This window comes from Calidris pugnax, unplaced genomic scaffold, assembly GCF_001431845.1.
Source record: "Calidris pugnax isolate Ruff unplaced genomic scaffold, ASM143184v1 scaffold70, whole genome shotgun sequence".
Lineage (NCBI taxonomy): Eukaryota > Metazoa > Chordata > Aves > Charadriiformes > Scolopacidae > Calidris > Calidris pugnax.
The window spans coordinates 12169566-12182859 of NW_015090862.1; the positions used below are offsets into that span (position 1 = coordinate 12169566).

The window sequence follows — 13294 nt, forward strand, 5'->3', positions numbered from 1 at the left end:
CGCAGCCGCCGGTTCCGTTTCGCCGCCGTGCTGCCCGAGGCGGCGGGGCAGGCGGCCGTCTACCGGGCCTGCGTCCAGCCGCTGCTGCGGGCCTTCTTCCGCGGCTTCAACGCCACCGTCTTCGCCTACGGGCAGACGGGCTCCGGCAAGACCTACACCATCGGGGAGGCCAGCGTGGGTGAGTCGTGGCACGGCCGGCATCGCCGTCCCACCGGCGGCGTTGTCCCACCGGCATCACCATCACTGCGCTTCCCACCATCCCAACCCCACCGGTGCCACATGGCCACCTCCCTCCGTCCCAGCCATCCCTCCCAACCCACCAGCCTCACCGATGCTGCCCTCCCCACCCAGCTCCTCAGCTTGGCCCTCGCTGCCCAAAACCCGCCAACATCACCATCTCCATCACTTCCAACATCGCCATCTCCATCACTTCCAACATCACCATCCCATGAGTCCATCCACCCTGCCCTCCCTCTTGATCCTCCCAACCCCCCTAACCCAATCCCACCAACCCAACCACCCTGCCCACCCCAACAGCCCTTCCTCCCCACCACCCACACTGCTGTAACCAACCCCTCAGGGACAACACCACCTTTGAGGTCACAACGCGTAGGTTTTTCTCCTTCTCTACCCCTGGGGGACAAGTGAGAAGATCACATCTGCTCTGGAGGTGGTGGTGATCTTTCTGATCTGCCTTGAATCTATCACCTTTGTCCTGAAATTAGGCCTAAACAGAGGAAGGTTTGCAGGCATTGATCTTTGCAGGCATTACATGAAGGAGATGAGGAAAGAGAAGACCTTTCCCTCCTACAAGCACTGGTTTAATGGTCTTGTATCTTACAGAGGATGTTCTGTAAACGTTTCAGTCAGCTTCAGTTAATTGCATAGTTTGTAAACACTAAATTGTTTCCATATTTTCAGTCTACCTCTCTTTTGGAGTTCTCAGTTCAGGCTCTCGTTGTGCCAAATTTGGGGGCTGCCCTTTTATATGGCTGTTGGAGACAAAAGCAAAACCATTTAAAGTTCAGCCAGCAGAGTGCTGGGGCCAGGTACAAGCAGGCTGTGGGACACAAAAAAAAAAACCAAACCAAACCCTTCTGAGAGCTGGGAAGAGTTGTGGAGTCGTGGTGGGTTCAAAGGACAGCACGCCTTAGCTGCAGGCACGGTGTTTGCTACCTGCTGAAACCCTAACATGCCTTCTCCTTCTTGAGGAAGGACTGGAAACAAGCAGCGTTGCTGGAATCCAGCACAGCGGTGGGAGAGGAGTTGCCCCAAGGTCCTGTGGTGTAGAAACACTCAGCGGGATGTTTGATCTGGGCTGCGAGGGCTGAGCTGCGGGAGGGTTGGGAGGCTGCTCCTTTCTAGCTGACCTTTCCAGCTCCTGCCCGTGGCTCTGTCCTGGGCATTCCCTGCTCCCCATGACCACGTCCATCTCTCCTCCAGCTTCCATCAATGAAGATGAGCAGGGCATCATCCCACGAGCCATGGCTGAGACCTTCAGGCTCATCGATGAGAATGACCTGATCGATTACACGGTCCGAGTGTCCTACCTGGAGGTGTACAAGGAGGAGTTTCGGGACTTGCTGCAGGTGGATACAGCCAGCAAAGACATCCAGATCCGGGAGGATGACAAGGGGAACGTTGGTATGTGTGGCTGTGCACAGGCTCCCCTCTTGTCCCTGTGCCTGAGGACGAGGTTGGGTTGTCTATACCTGAAGGCAGAGCCAGGTCTTCTCCCTCCATCCCTCTGTCCCTCTCCTGAAGCAGATTGTTGGGCTTTGTCCTGTCCTCTGTAGAAAACCAGTCTGTGCGTGGCACGGTTCGGGCAGGGTGATGGCACCAGGCTGTGCAGAGGAGCTTTGTCCTCAGGCAGCCTGTCCCTCCCCGTTTGCTGTTGCAGTGCTCTGCGGTGTGAAGGAGTCAGAGGTGGAAGGGCTGGACGAGGTGCTGAGCCTGCTGGAGATGGGGAACACGGCCAAGCACACGGGAGCTACCCACGTCAACAGGCAGTCGAGCCGCTCGCACACCATCTTCACGGTGACCATGGAACAGCGGCGCGGGGCCGGCCGCCTCCCCCTCCACCACCACCCCCCCTCCGTCCCCGCCTCGGGACAGGTCCTGGTTTCCAAATTTCACTTTGTGGACCTGGCGGGCTCGGAGCGAATTGTGAAGACGGGAAACACCGGGGAGAGGCTGAAGGAGAGTATCCAGATCAACAGCGGCCTCCTGGCCTTGGGCAATGTCATCAGTGCCTTGGGAGACCCTCGGAGAAAAAGCAGCCACATTCCCTACAGGGACTCCAAAATCACCAGGTACAGCTGGGAGGGGGATCCCCACGTCTCACAGGCTCTTGGTCCAGCAGGAGGGAGGTGATGCTTCTCCCTGCCTTTCCCATGCCCAGCCTGCCAGGCTTGGGGGCAGAGTCCCCAGGCTCACCAAGAGGAGCTTGCAGGGTCAGTTGTTCCTTCTGCTGTCACACCAGGGCTCTCAGACCAACTGCTTGATGGTACAGGGCCAGTTCACCCACCGGGCCTCCCAGCAGTTTACAGGTCTACCCTCTCTGCAGGTCTTCATGTGGGGAAGTGGTTGAGTGGCACCATCCCTGGAGGTCTTCAAAAGACGGGGTTGACATGGTCCTCAGGAATATGGTTTAGTGTTTTTTTTATTGCTTATTTCTTATTTATTTTCTTGTCAGGGTTAGGTTGATTGTTGGACTAGATGATCTTTAAGGTCCCTTCCAACCTAGATGATTCTATGATTCTATGAAGCATGGGCAGCAATGAGACAGGACAGAAATGATGGACTAGCTCATTGCAGTGCTGCAGAAGTTGAGGATCACATAAGTCATGCTGCTGAAGCTGAGATGGGGGGTCACCGTGGGTCATCCTGCCCCTCCTGCCTGGCAATGAATAAAAAATGCTTCCAGTAGGATTGTTTGATGGTCTGCAGTTAGTTTGTAACTTGAGCAGGTGGCCTTAGGCATCTCCAACAGCTTCCCGTGCAGCACATGCCCAGCAGTGATTGCAGAGTCAGATTGCCATTCATTCCAGAATGGAGTCAGGGAGCTCCCAGCCTCAGGAATTTTTCGGATCAAAACTTAACCACAGTGCAAAGTTATTCCTCAGCTTGATGAGGAATCATTAATGAGGAACCAGCTCACTTCACTGGTACCGAACCGGCCACAGAGCAAGAATATCATTTTCCTTGGGCTTAACCTCTGAGAAGGGTTGGAAATCTGGTTCCTGCCTCATTTTGTGTTTCAGCAGTTTTAATCGCTGTGCTTTTCCCTAGGATCCTGAAAGACTCTCTGGGGGGGAATGCCCAGACCGTGATGATAGCCTGTGTCAGCCCATCCTCCTCCGACTTCGACGAGAGCCTCAACACGCTGAATTACGCCAGCCGGGCTCAGAACATCCAGAACAAGGCCGTGGTGAACTGCCGCAAGGAGACGGAGCACGTTGAGGAGCTTCACCGGCAGATAAAGAACCTGCAGAAGGCCCTGGAGCAGCGGCACCGCTCCGAGACCCGTATCATCAACCGCTCGGCCACCGCCAAACGCTGCGTGCCGGACCCCACCGCGCGGCTGCTGGCGGAGTGTGCCCATTACCGGACCTGCACCGACGCCGCGTACCGCCTGCTGATGGAGCTGCAGGAGGACAGTAACCTGACGGTGGAGCAGATCCTGCGGGTTAAGGAGTGGCTGTGTGCCGTGGAGAGCGAGAGGAGCGAGCTGACCTCGGCCGGGCTGGATAGCGGCATCGAGAGCACCTCCATAGAAGACCAGAGCCCCGATGCACAAAGCTCAAATGTGGCAAAAGGACAGGTAATGCTTAGGGTGTTCCAGCTCTGAGGTTGGGGGTTCATCTCATGGTGACTGAAGGCACGGTGGAAGGGTCAGAAGAGGGAGAGGAGGAGAAGCAACCCGGCCAAGAGGCTGTAGGGAGGCAGAAAGACGTTGTTCTTGGAGCAAGCAGGGAGAGGTTGGGTTCAGCTGCGGCAGAGAGATTTATTTCACAGGAAAAATCTGGGTCTGCGGAGCTGCTGTGCCCTGGCAGAGTCCAGCACGGGAAGGGAAGGACAAACGTGGATGCTGATGCTGCCTGTCTTATATTTCTGAGCAGGTGAACACCGAGAAGGGGTGCGAGTCCATCAAAGACGAGCAGGTGGCCAAACTGCAGAGGCAAGTGGAGCGCCTGGAGGAGGAGAACAGGGATTTCCTGGCTGCCCTGGAGGATGCCATGGAGCAGTATAAGCTGCAGGTATTTCTGGGCTCTGCTGTCTTTGTAGGGACCTGCCCCACACCTCCTCTTCTTCCCCAGGAGAGCACAGCCCAACTTTCAGGTTCTTCTGCAGCAGGTCTGGGATCCGTGTGTACAAACCCATTTTTTCTCATTGCCTCCTAGAGTGACAAGCTGCAGGAGCAGCAGGATAAGATCTCAGAGCTGCACGTGCGCTTGGAGATGGCAATGCCCAACCTGTGTGTGCCAGAACTGCTGGAAAACCTTCACCTGGTGACTGCCAGCCAGAGACCTCACACGGCCCCACTGGATGCTGCCCCGTCCCACGGCCTCAGCGGGGTTCCCTCGAGGCTCCTTCCCGCTGAGCAGAGTGGCAGAACCCTTTGCAGGAAGGTGAGGGTGCAAGTCTGTCCCACTGAGGAGCTGCTGCCTTTTCACTGGGATGCTCTCTGCTGGGTGAACTGGTTTTTCCCACTGCTGAACAAGAACCTTGTCAGAGGTGCAGTCCAGAGGACTGTGCTCAGCGTCCACATCCAAAGGGATTCCCAACTCTGGCAAAACCAGCCCAGCTTCAAAACTGAGGCTTTGGTGTTGGTGTTTTGGGCAGATCCCAGGCTTCTGAGCAGCAGAAGGCAGGAGGGCAGGCAGCCGGGTTTAGCAAACACGCTCAACTCCATTTTGTTGCTTTTTTTGTTGTCCTGCAGTGACACCCAGCTGAGAGCTGCTTCTCTTAACATCGGCTCTCACACAGCGTGTTTCTTCTCTTTACGTTTCTCTACTCCTGCAGCTTGACAGCAACCCCTCCTTGCAGGAGGAGGACCCAGCAAGCTGTCACCTGAACCACACGCAGCGCCTGACTGGCAATCCAGAGGTCAAAGCCATGGTGTCCAGGAGGGAATTCAACCAGGACTTGGAGAAGCCAACAGAGCTGTCCTCGGGAGAGGAGGAGGAAGAGTGGGAACAGAAGCGGTCCCTGTCCCAGCGCCGGTAAGTTGAGGCTGTCCCAGCACCATGGAGTGCCCCAGTAGGTGGGTGACCTGGCTGCTCCAGCACCATGGAGTACCCCAGTAGGTGGGTGACCTGGCTGTCCCACCTCTGCATCTCAGCTCTCATGTAGGATGTAGAAGCAAACCCTGCCTCTGGGGTCAGTGATTCTGCTGAGACAGCTGCCTGCTCGCTGGGGAGCTAATTCCCATCTTTCCTGACCATAGCTACTGTTTCTGTCTCCTCCTGAAGCCTGTGGATCATGAGGGTCCTTTCTGGGAACCACTCTGGCAGTCCCCAGACCCAACTGATTAATTTGCTGCTCCTTCTAGAAATGGGATCCAAAACTGGAGCAAGAAAGAGATTTGCAAGTTGAGCGAGGAGCCCAACGGAGGCAATGCCCCCTCGATTCAGGAGGAGCAGCTGGAGCTGTTAAAAGGCAAGTAGCAACCATAGGTTATTGGACAATCTTCCTAGGGCTGGTGGTGCTTCATGGGTGTTGTTGATAGGAAGGGAATGTGACACACCTGCATGAGCCCAGAGGACAAAAATGGGGCCAGGTGACAGTTTGTCTGCTTTTGTTAAGGAGAAACTTGAACTGCTGGGGTCTGGGCAAGAGCTGCCTGTTTTGGTGAAAGCTGCAGGTGACTCTGGGTTCTGCTGTGCCAGTTCTTGGCTACAGATCTGAGGTTGGATTGTCTTTCTGGCACCCAGCTGCTAAGACAGGACGTTCCTTACCCAGGAATCTGTGTTGCAGAGGTCTGCAGGAAGCACGAGCCGCTGCTCGGTCCCAGGGCGCGCTTGCCAGGGAAGGACTCGGAGTGGAGGCTGGTGCAAGCACAGCAGAAGATCCGAGAGCTGGCAATCAACATCCGCATGAAGGAGGAGCTGATCACAGAGCTCATTAAGACAGGTGCAGAGCTGCTGGTGGGAACATGCATCCATTCCCTACGGAATCTCCTCCTGGTTGGGATGCTTGGTCTCTACTCCCATTCTCACCTTCCCTCCCAATGTTGTCTTTGCCCAGTCCTTTCCCCAGCAGAGCACTGGTTCTTCATCCCTCCAGCTGAGTGAGACCCTTCCCACTGGTTTCTCCCCAGAGTAGCCGAGGGCAAGGGAGCATTCGGTCCCTATAGCCAAAAATACTTAAGGAAGAGAGAGGAGAGGTCTGTCCCTTGGCAGGATCTCGCCTGCGAGGGAAGGGGACTGGGAGGTCACAGCAGAAGGGGGATCTTGTGTTGCAGGCAAGGACACCCAGGCTCTGAACAGGCAATACTGCCAGAAGATCAGTGAGCTGGAGCAGGAGGCAGAGCAGGTGCGGGCAGAGCTGAGCGACAGCCAGAAGCAGCTCCAGGAGCTGGAGGGCAAAGAGCTGTGGGACCCCGGGGAGAAGCGCAAGCTGCAGGAGTACCGCACACGTGTGGCAGCTGCACAGAGCAAGGCACGGGTGAGTGGGAAGGGCTCTACCCACCCGGGGAGGTGGGCAGGGGCAGAATTGGGGGCTCTTTGCAAAGAGATGCCAAGCCTCAAGGACGGCGTTCACCCTCCGGCAGGTTCTGTGCAAGAAGAAGCAGGCGACGGAGAGGCTGGTGTCGCTGTCGGCCCAGAGCGAGAAGCGAGTGCAGGAGCTGGAGAGGAACATCCAGCTGATGCGGCGGCAGCAGGGGCAGCTGCAGCGGCGGCTGCGGGAGGAGAGCGAGCAGAAGCGGCGGCTGGAGACAGAGGTCAACAAGCGGCAGCACCAAGTCAAGGTAGGAACGAGTGAGGCCACACCTGGAGTATTGTGTCCAGTTTTGGGCACCTCAATACAAGAGGGATATCGAGGTGCTGGAGCGAGTGCAGAGGAGGGCGACGAAGCTGGTGAGGGGGCTGGAAAACAAATCGTATGAGGAGCGGCTGAGGGAGTTGGGACTGTTTAGTATGAGGAAGAGGAGGCTGAGGGGAGACCTCATCACTCTCTACAACTACGTGAAAGGACACTGTAGAGAGGTTGGTGCTGGTCTCTTCTCACAGGTAATTAGTGACAGAACGAGAGGGAATGGCTTCAAGGTCCAACAGGGTAGGTTTAGATTGAACATTAGGAAAGAATTTTTCACTGAAAGAGTGGTCGGGCATTGGAACAGGCTGCCCAGGGAGGTGGTGGAGTCACCGTCCCTGGCTGTGTTTAAGGGCCGTTTAGATGCAGTGCTAAGGGACATGGTGTAGGGGAGGACTTTGTAGAGTAGGGTAGATGGTTGGACTCGATGATCCCAAGGGTCTCTTCCAACCTAGACGATTCTATGATTCTATGAACAGGCGGGTGCTACTGCATTATTTGTGAGGAAGATGATGGGTGGGCTCAGCAAGCTGCTGGGCAGGCTAGGGTAGCTCTGGTGGGGTCTGTGATCGTCTTGGAGAGCATGGGGACAAAGAGAGGACTTTTTTAAAGAGTATCCAAAGAGGTAGCATGGAACATAATCTGTCCTTCAGCCCCTGGCTTTATGGCAAACAGCCTCTGGAGGCTCAGAGCTGCTCCTTCTCGTACAGGAACTGGAACTGAAGCACGAGCAGCACCAGAAAATCCTGCGCATCAAAACAGAGGAGATCGCAGCTTTCCAGAGGAAGCGGCGGAGCGGCAGCAACGGCTCCGTGATCAGCCTGGAGCAGCAGCAGGTACAGGCAGAGCGAGCCTGCTGCCTCCGTCCTGCTCCAAGGGGACTGCTGGAGCATACGGCTGGGTGACGGGGCTTTAGCTTGAGACGGGACATAGCCCATCCTGCCCTTGAGGAGCTCAGTCCATAATGTCATTTGTATCTAGTAGCGGAGGACTTAGATCTTGTCTTACCCCCAGGTTCAGGATTCTCTTCTAAATCATAGCATTGGTAAAGAAGTTGTGAACATTGTCTATCAGGAGAAGGGTGGTGGGAGATGTGGCCCCCAAGGAGCCTGGCTGCTGGGGATTTGGCTCAGCTCTGCCTCTCAGAGCAGCTGGAAGGGTAAAACCAGTGAAGTCTGGCCTACAGGGGTTAGCAGAGATGGGCTCAAGACTCTCTCTCTGATCTCAAGCCCATTGCTCTCTAGCAGTCCTGGGCATTGCTGCTGCTCTCTGCACGCACACGCATGCCCTTTGCCTCTCCTTCCATCAGAAAATTGAGGAACAGAAGAAGTGGCTGGATATGGAGATGGATAAAGTTCTCGAACAGCGCCGGGCCCTGGATGAGCTGGAAGATGAGCTGCGGAAGCGGGAAGCTATTGTGGCCAAAAAGGAAGCCCTGCTGCAGGAGAAGAACGGCCTGGAGAGCAAACGACTGCGCTCCAGCCAGGTAGGACAAGAGCCTGTCACTACAGCCCCTTGCTTGATTTCCATCAGAGGTGGGAAGCTGGAAGAGCTGGGTGCCGTCCTGGATCTGGCAGGGGGCTGCAGATCAGGATGAGATGGCCTTGGGAAGTGGGTAGCAAATCGCCTCTACAGGAGAGGCTGCTTGTGCTGGGCCTCTGAGCTAAATGGTTTGAGAGCCCTTAGCTTTTGTGTGCATATGGGGCTGCTTGACCGAGTAGAAAGGGGCCGGGGGACCTGATTTGCCTTTAGAGCAGATCCCTTTGAGCATCTTGTGCTGCAGGCCCTGACAGATGACATAGTGCGTGTGTCCAGCCGCCTGGAGCACTTGGAGAAGGAGCTGACGGAGAAGAACGGGCAGCTGCGTCATGGCAGTGCCCATGACCAGCAGCAGATCCGCCAGGAGATCAACAGCCTGCGCCAGGAGAAGGACCAGCTGCTCAAACAGAGGTTGGAGCTCGACAACAAGCTGCGTCAGGGCACCCTGCTGTCCCCAGAGGTACCTCTGCTTGGGCTGGGCTGCTCTACTTGTAAGAGCATGAGGTGGTAAGAGAGAAGTACCTGGAAGAAGGTTGTAGTGAGATGGGTGTCAGTCTCTTCTCCCAAGTAAGAAGTGATGGGACAAGAGGAAATGACCTCAAGTTGCTCCAAGGGAGATTTAGATTGGATACTAGGAAACATTTCTTCATGGAAGGGGTTGTCAAACATTGGAACAGGCTGCCCAAGGAAGTGGTGCAGTCACCATTGCTGGAGATATTTAAAAGACATGTAGATGTGGTCTTAGGGACATGGTTTAATGGAGGATTTGGCCGTGCTAGGTTTACAGCTGGATTGATGATCTTAAAGGTCCTTTCGAACCTAAATGATTCTGTGATTCTAAGTAAAGACCTGAGATGAAGTTGATAGCAGATGCTCCCTGACATCCCCAAACTGTGCATATCCCAACTTCTTGCCAGCACTGCTGAGGTGACAAGGGAGGTTGGGGCAGGGTGAGACAGAGCAAACCCTTTGCTCCCCAGTAACCACAGCTGTGTCCTGGCAGGAAGAACGGATCTTGTTCCAGCTGGATGAGGCAATCGAGGCTCTGGATGCAGCCATTGAGTACAAGAATGAGTCCATCACATGCAGGCAACGAGTCCTGCGGGCCTCAGCCAGCCTCTTGTCCCAGTGCGAGATGAACCTCATGGCCAAGCTCAGCTACCTTTCCTCCTCTGAGACCCGAGCTCTGCTCTGCAAGTACTTTGACAAGGTAGGAGACAACTGCCCTCTCTGCTGGTGGGAAGCTGTAGTATCTGACCAAACTCTTGTTTTCCTCAGTTTCAAGCTTTCTGCCTGCCTCCTACTGTATTTTTACCCTGAAAAGTCAGGCCACAAAGCCACAGCACCATGATCCCCATCTGTCCCAACATGTGAGAGAAGGGCTTAACTGGTCGTAGGAGGCATAGATCCCTGCAGTGGCTGCCACATCAGTGTAGCCACACATTGCTCTTCCCTCCGTGAGGCAGCTGGCACATCCCAGAACTACTAACCTTCGCGTGCTGTGCCAAAATACTAACCTGATGAGGCTCAGTGGGGCAGGAAATCTTCCCAAGCTCTGAAGGAGCTGAAGTGTTCCTTGCTTTTGGGCCCTGGCCAGGTGGTGACGCTGCGAGAGGATCAGCACAGGCAGCACATTGCCTTCTCGGAGCTGGAGATGCAGCTGGAGGAGCAGCAGCAGCTGGTGTACTGGCTGGAGGCAGCCGTGGAGCGCCAGCGCCTGGAGATGGACCGGCAGCTCACCCTGCAGCAGAAGGAGCACGAGCAGAACATGCAGCTACTGCTCCAGCAGAGCCGTGGTAACCTCACCCAGCCCCTGAGGCAGGCAGTGGTGGCACTGCTTTGTCACTTGTAGGGCTCTCAGCTTGAAATGGGCTCGTTTTATCTCATAGAGCACATGGAGGAGGGGCTGGCCAGCAGCAAGCTGCAGTACGAGGCAAGGATTCAGGCGCTGGAGAAGGAGCTGAGCCGTTACATGCGGGCAAACCAGGAGCTGAACCAGAGGCTGAGTAACATCAACCTCCATCCCGGACAGACCAGAGGTGAGAGGGAACCCAGGCTGGGGCTTTGCTGTTCCTACCAAGTTAAAAAGCGCGTTTAAATGCCTTTCCCTGACAGTGAGAGCTTGGAGCAGAGTCAGAAGTGGTGCTGGTCATTACTGGCCTTCATCAAGTGTTCTACAGGCACTGATTTTGATGAGAAAAGTGGAGATCCTGATACCTCATCTCACTGTACCCCCAATCTTTCCCTGCAGGGCTGGAGAGAAGCCTTCACGGAGCCGGGGACAGAGCTGCCCCAGCGCTGGGGACCTGTGAGGAATCCAGCCTCGGGGAACAGCCCCTGCCTCTGCCCGTCGCTGAAGAAAGCCATTGGGTGAGGGATGAGAGCAGGGACCTGGTGCACGCCCCGTTGCCATCGACGTGGCGCCGTTCCTCCCTGCCCAGCGACAGCCCCGGGGAGCACTTGCTGAGAGCGGGGCAGCCCCACGAGGTGCACCCCCCTCGCACCCTGGCTCCTGCCTGCAAGCCCCGCCGGGAGCTGCGCAGAGCCAGCCCGAACCTCACCCCAGTGCCTTATCACCCAGCCATGATAGATGTGAGGAAAAACCCCCTCTAGACACAGGCTCAAGGCTTACCTGGCACAGGGCGGAGAGGAGATACTGCTGGTGTGAGCTTAAGAGCCTTCCTCCCTTTCAGAGACCTTCAAGGAAAAAAAACCCATGACTTTTCATCATAGGGGAAGCAAGGATGTAAGGTGTGGGACCACCAGCCCACGTTCTCCACGTTGCTACCAGTCCAGACAGGGCTGACTGCACACCTGTCCTCCTGCACCCTCAGCAGCTTAAACACTGGGAAGGGGGAGATGCCTCTAACACTAAAGTGCTCTTTTTTTAGAGGTGCCTTTAAAAAAAAAACAAAACAACTTGTTTACAGTTTGGAAACCTCTGCTGCGGGGCTTGCTCAGCCCTGGCAGCCTCAGAGGGAGACACTGCAGTCCCGCAGAACTTGTACATAGATTTTTTTGTAGTAACTTCAGGCTTTTTTTTACATTTCTACTGTAACTTTTATAATAAAGCAGAGTGAGTTTTATGAAGCAGTCACTTGTCAGAGGCTCCAGTCACTTACTCTGGGTCTGTAGGAAAGGAGTTCTGTTTAAACCTCCCCGCATGGGAACTCGGCTGCTGTCACCGTGTTGCCTTAATGTTTAAATATCTGCTTTGTAAGTGCTCAGGCAGAGCTGGTGGGCTTCCTGCACCGAGTTCCTGCAGGAAAAGCATCTCCAGACAGCAGCAGAATTGTCTGAAGCTTTCAGGATAAAAGCAATCCTGGTTCGGTGCCATTTTCTGCTCTAGCCTATAAGCTGCTTAAAGCAGCATTTTCTCACTCTTGGGAAAAATTCCAGTCTGGATGGAAGGGAGATTAAATACAGCCCTGCTATTTCACACTGACACTGTCCAGCTGGGGAAGGGGGATTAAGTTTAACTCTGGCAGAGCAAGACATGAAAGCACAGGTACTCGCTTTAAGAAGGGGCAAGGGGGGAAAAACAGCAGCTTGGCTGCCTGACCCCAAAAAGCAAACACCACTGCTTCAGCCTGAAATCACAAGGAGCACAGCTACCACCTGAGGAGTAGCATACACCAAGTCAAAAGCCAGCATCTGAAGAAGGAACCACCTTGTGATCTTCCTCCTACATGCTTGATCTTGCCTGTAGGGGTATGGTGTTGAGGGGGAACATCACTGAGGGTGCTCGGTGTGGCTGAGCTGCACGAGATGCAAGTTCAGAGACTTTGTTGAAAACAAAGATCAGCAGAGAAAAGAATCCATCCTACTTGGAAGTAGTAGTCTTCATGGAGTAGAACTCCATGCTTGTGTATCAGTCCACATCCTTGAAGCAGGTGCATCTCTCCCACAAGCAAACCAATCACTGATAAGCACACCACAGAACAGCCACCTTTCTTGCAACACAGAGTGCTTCCAGGAAACAAGTTCTGTTCAATACCATCTACCCCTCAGAGCCTTAAAGCCACAAAACAAACTTCTGCCATGCCAAACCAGGTGCCATGCCTGATTTCAGGATGACCTCATGCTGTCTTCATAGCTCCCTGCTTCCTGTGCGTTCATTAGGCACAGTGAGGCGACTTCCCTGATATCCTGCCATGCACAGATGACTATATCCTAAGGGAAAAACAGCCCTTCCAAGACAACACACAATTTTAGCCCCTTGTAGGCTACATCTCAGGCACTGAATCACAGCTCCTGCTGGCTTCGTGGGGTGAGAATGCAAGCAGGGATAATTAGTCACTATTTAATCAGTGACCGTTTGGTAAAGAGTAGTCTTACAAACTGTCATCTCCAATTATTCCATCCAAGTTGTACCTCTCAAGGAAGTTGCCCCAGCCAGTCCACCAGAAAGGACAACGAAGTCACTCCATCAGCACCTGCTTACCCAGCAGTGGGCAGGAGATTCGAGATCTACGAAGTGGGAGAATCCAACTCCTCTCCTTCCCTGTTCCCAGCTAAATTCTTTCCCCTCTCTACTCTTTTGGCATTTGTCAAGTATTTTCAGTAATGGACTCATTAATCAAGAGTTCATCTGCTTGGTTTTTTCCCCACTAAGCTGTGGCAAACAGGATACAACTAACAGAGGGATCCCGTTAGTATCAGGATGATACACAGCAGGAGCACGCGGCTTGTTTTCTACCCATTCCTCTCCAGCAGC

The 13294-nt window shown here is 54.6% G+C and overlaps 1 protein-coding gene across 1 annotated transcript in view; it reads left to right on the forward strand.

The window, feature by feature from the left end:
- KIF7 (kinesin family member 7) overlaps nucleotides 1-11648 on the forward strand; it is a 14151-nt gene extending 2503 nt beyond the window's left edge. Inside the window, exons 2-19 of the mRNA XM_014944310.1 lie at nucleotides 6-178; nucleotides 1444-1644; nucleotides 1901-2312; nucleotides 3292-3823; nucleotides 4122-4259; nucleotides 4404-4631; nucleotides 5026-5225; nucleotides 5555-5661; nucleotides 5980-6135; nucleotides 6467-6669; nucleotides 6776-6973; nucleotides 7749-7874; nucleotides 8348-8524; nucleotides 8822-9037; nucleotides 9581-9787; nucleotides 10175-10373; nucleotides 10467-10616; nucleotides 10829-11648. Of these exons, the coding sequence (XP_014799796.1) occupies nucleotides 6-178; nucleotides 1444-1644; nucleotides 1901-2312; nucleotides 3292-3823; nucleotides 4122-4259; nucleotides 4404-4631; nucleotides 5026-5225; nucleotides 5555-5661; nucleotides 5980-6135; nucleotides 6467-6669; nucleotides 6776-6973; nucleotides 7749-7874; nucleotides 8348-8524; nucleotides 8822-9037; nucleotides 9581-9787; nucleotides 10175-10373; nucleotides 10467-10616; nucleotides 10829-11190 (3985 nt within the window). The 3' untranslated portion in view covers nucleotides 11191-11648. The remainder of the gene's footprint in view (nucleotides 1-5; nucleotides 179-1443; nucleotides 1645-1900; nucleotides 2313-3291; nucleotides 3824-4121; nucleotides 4260-4403; nucleotides 4632-5025; nucleotides 5226-5554; nucleotides 5662-5979; nucleotides 6136-6466; nucleotides 6670-6775; nucleotides 6974-7748; nucleotides 7875-8347; nucleotides 8525-8821; nucleotides 9038-9580; nucleotides 9788-10174; nucleotides 10374-10466; nucleotides 10617-10828) is intronic.
- Nucleotides 11649-13294: the final 1646 nt, after the last annotated feature.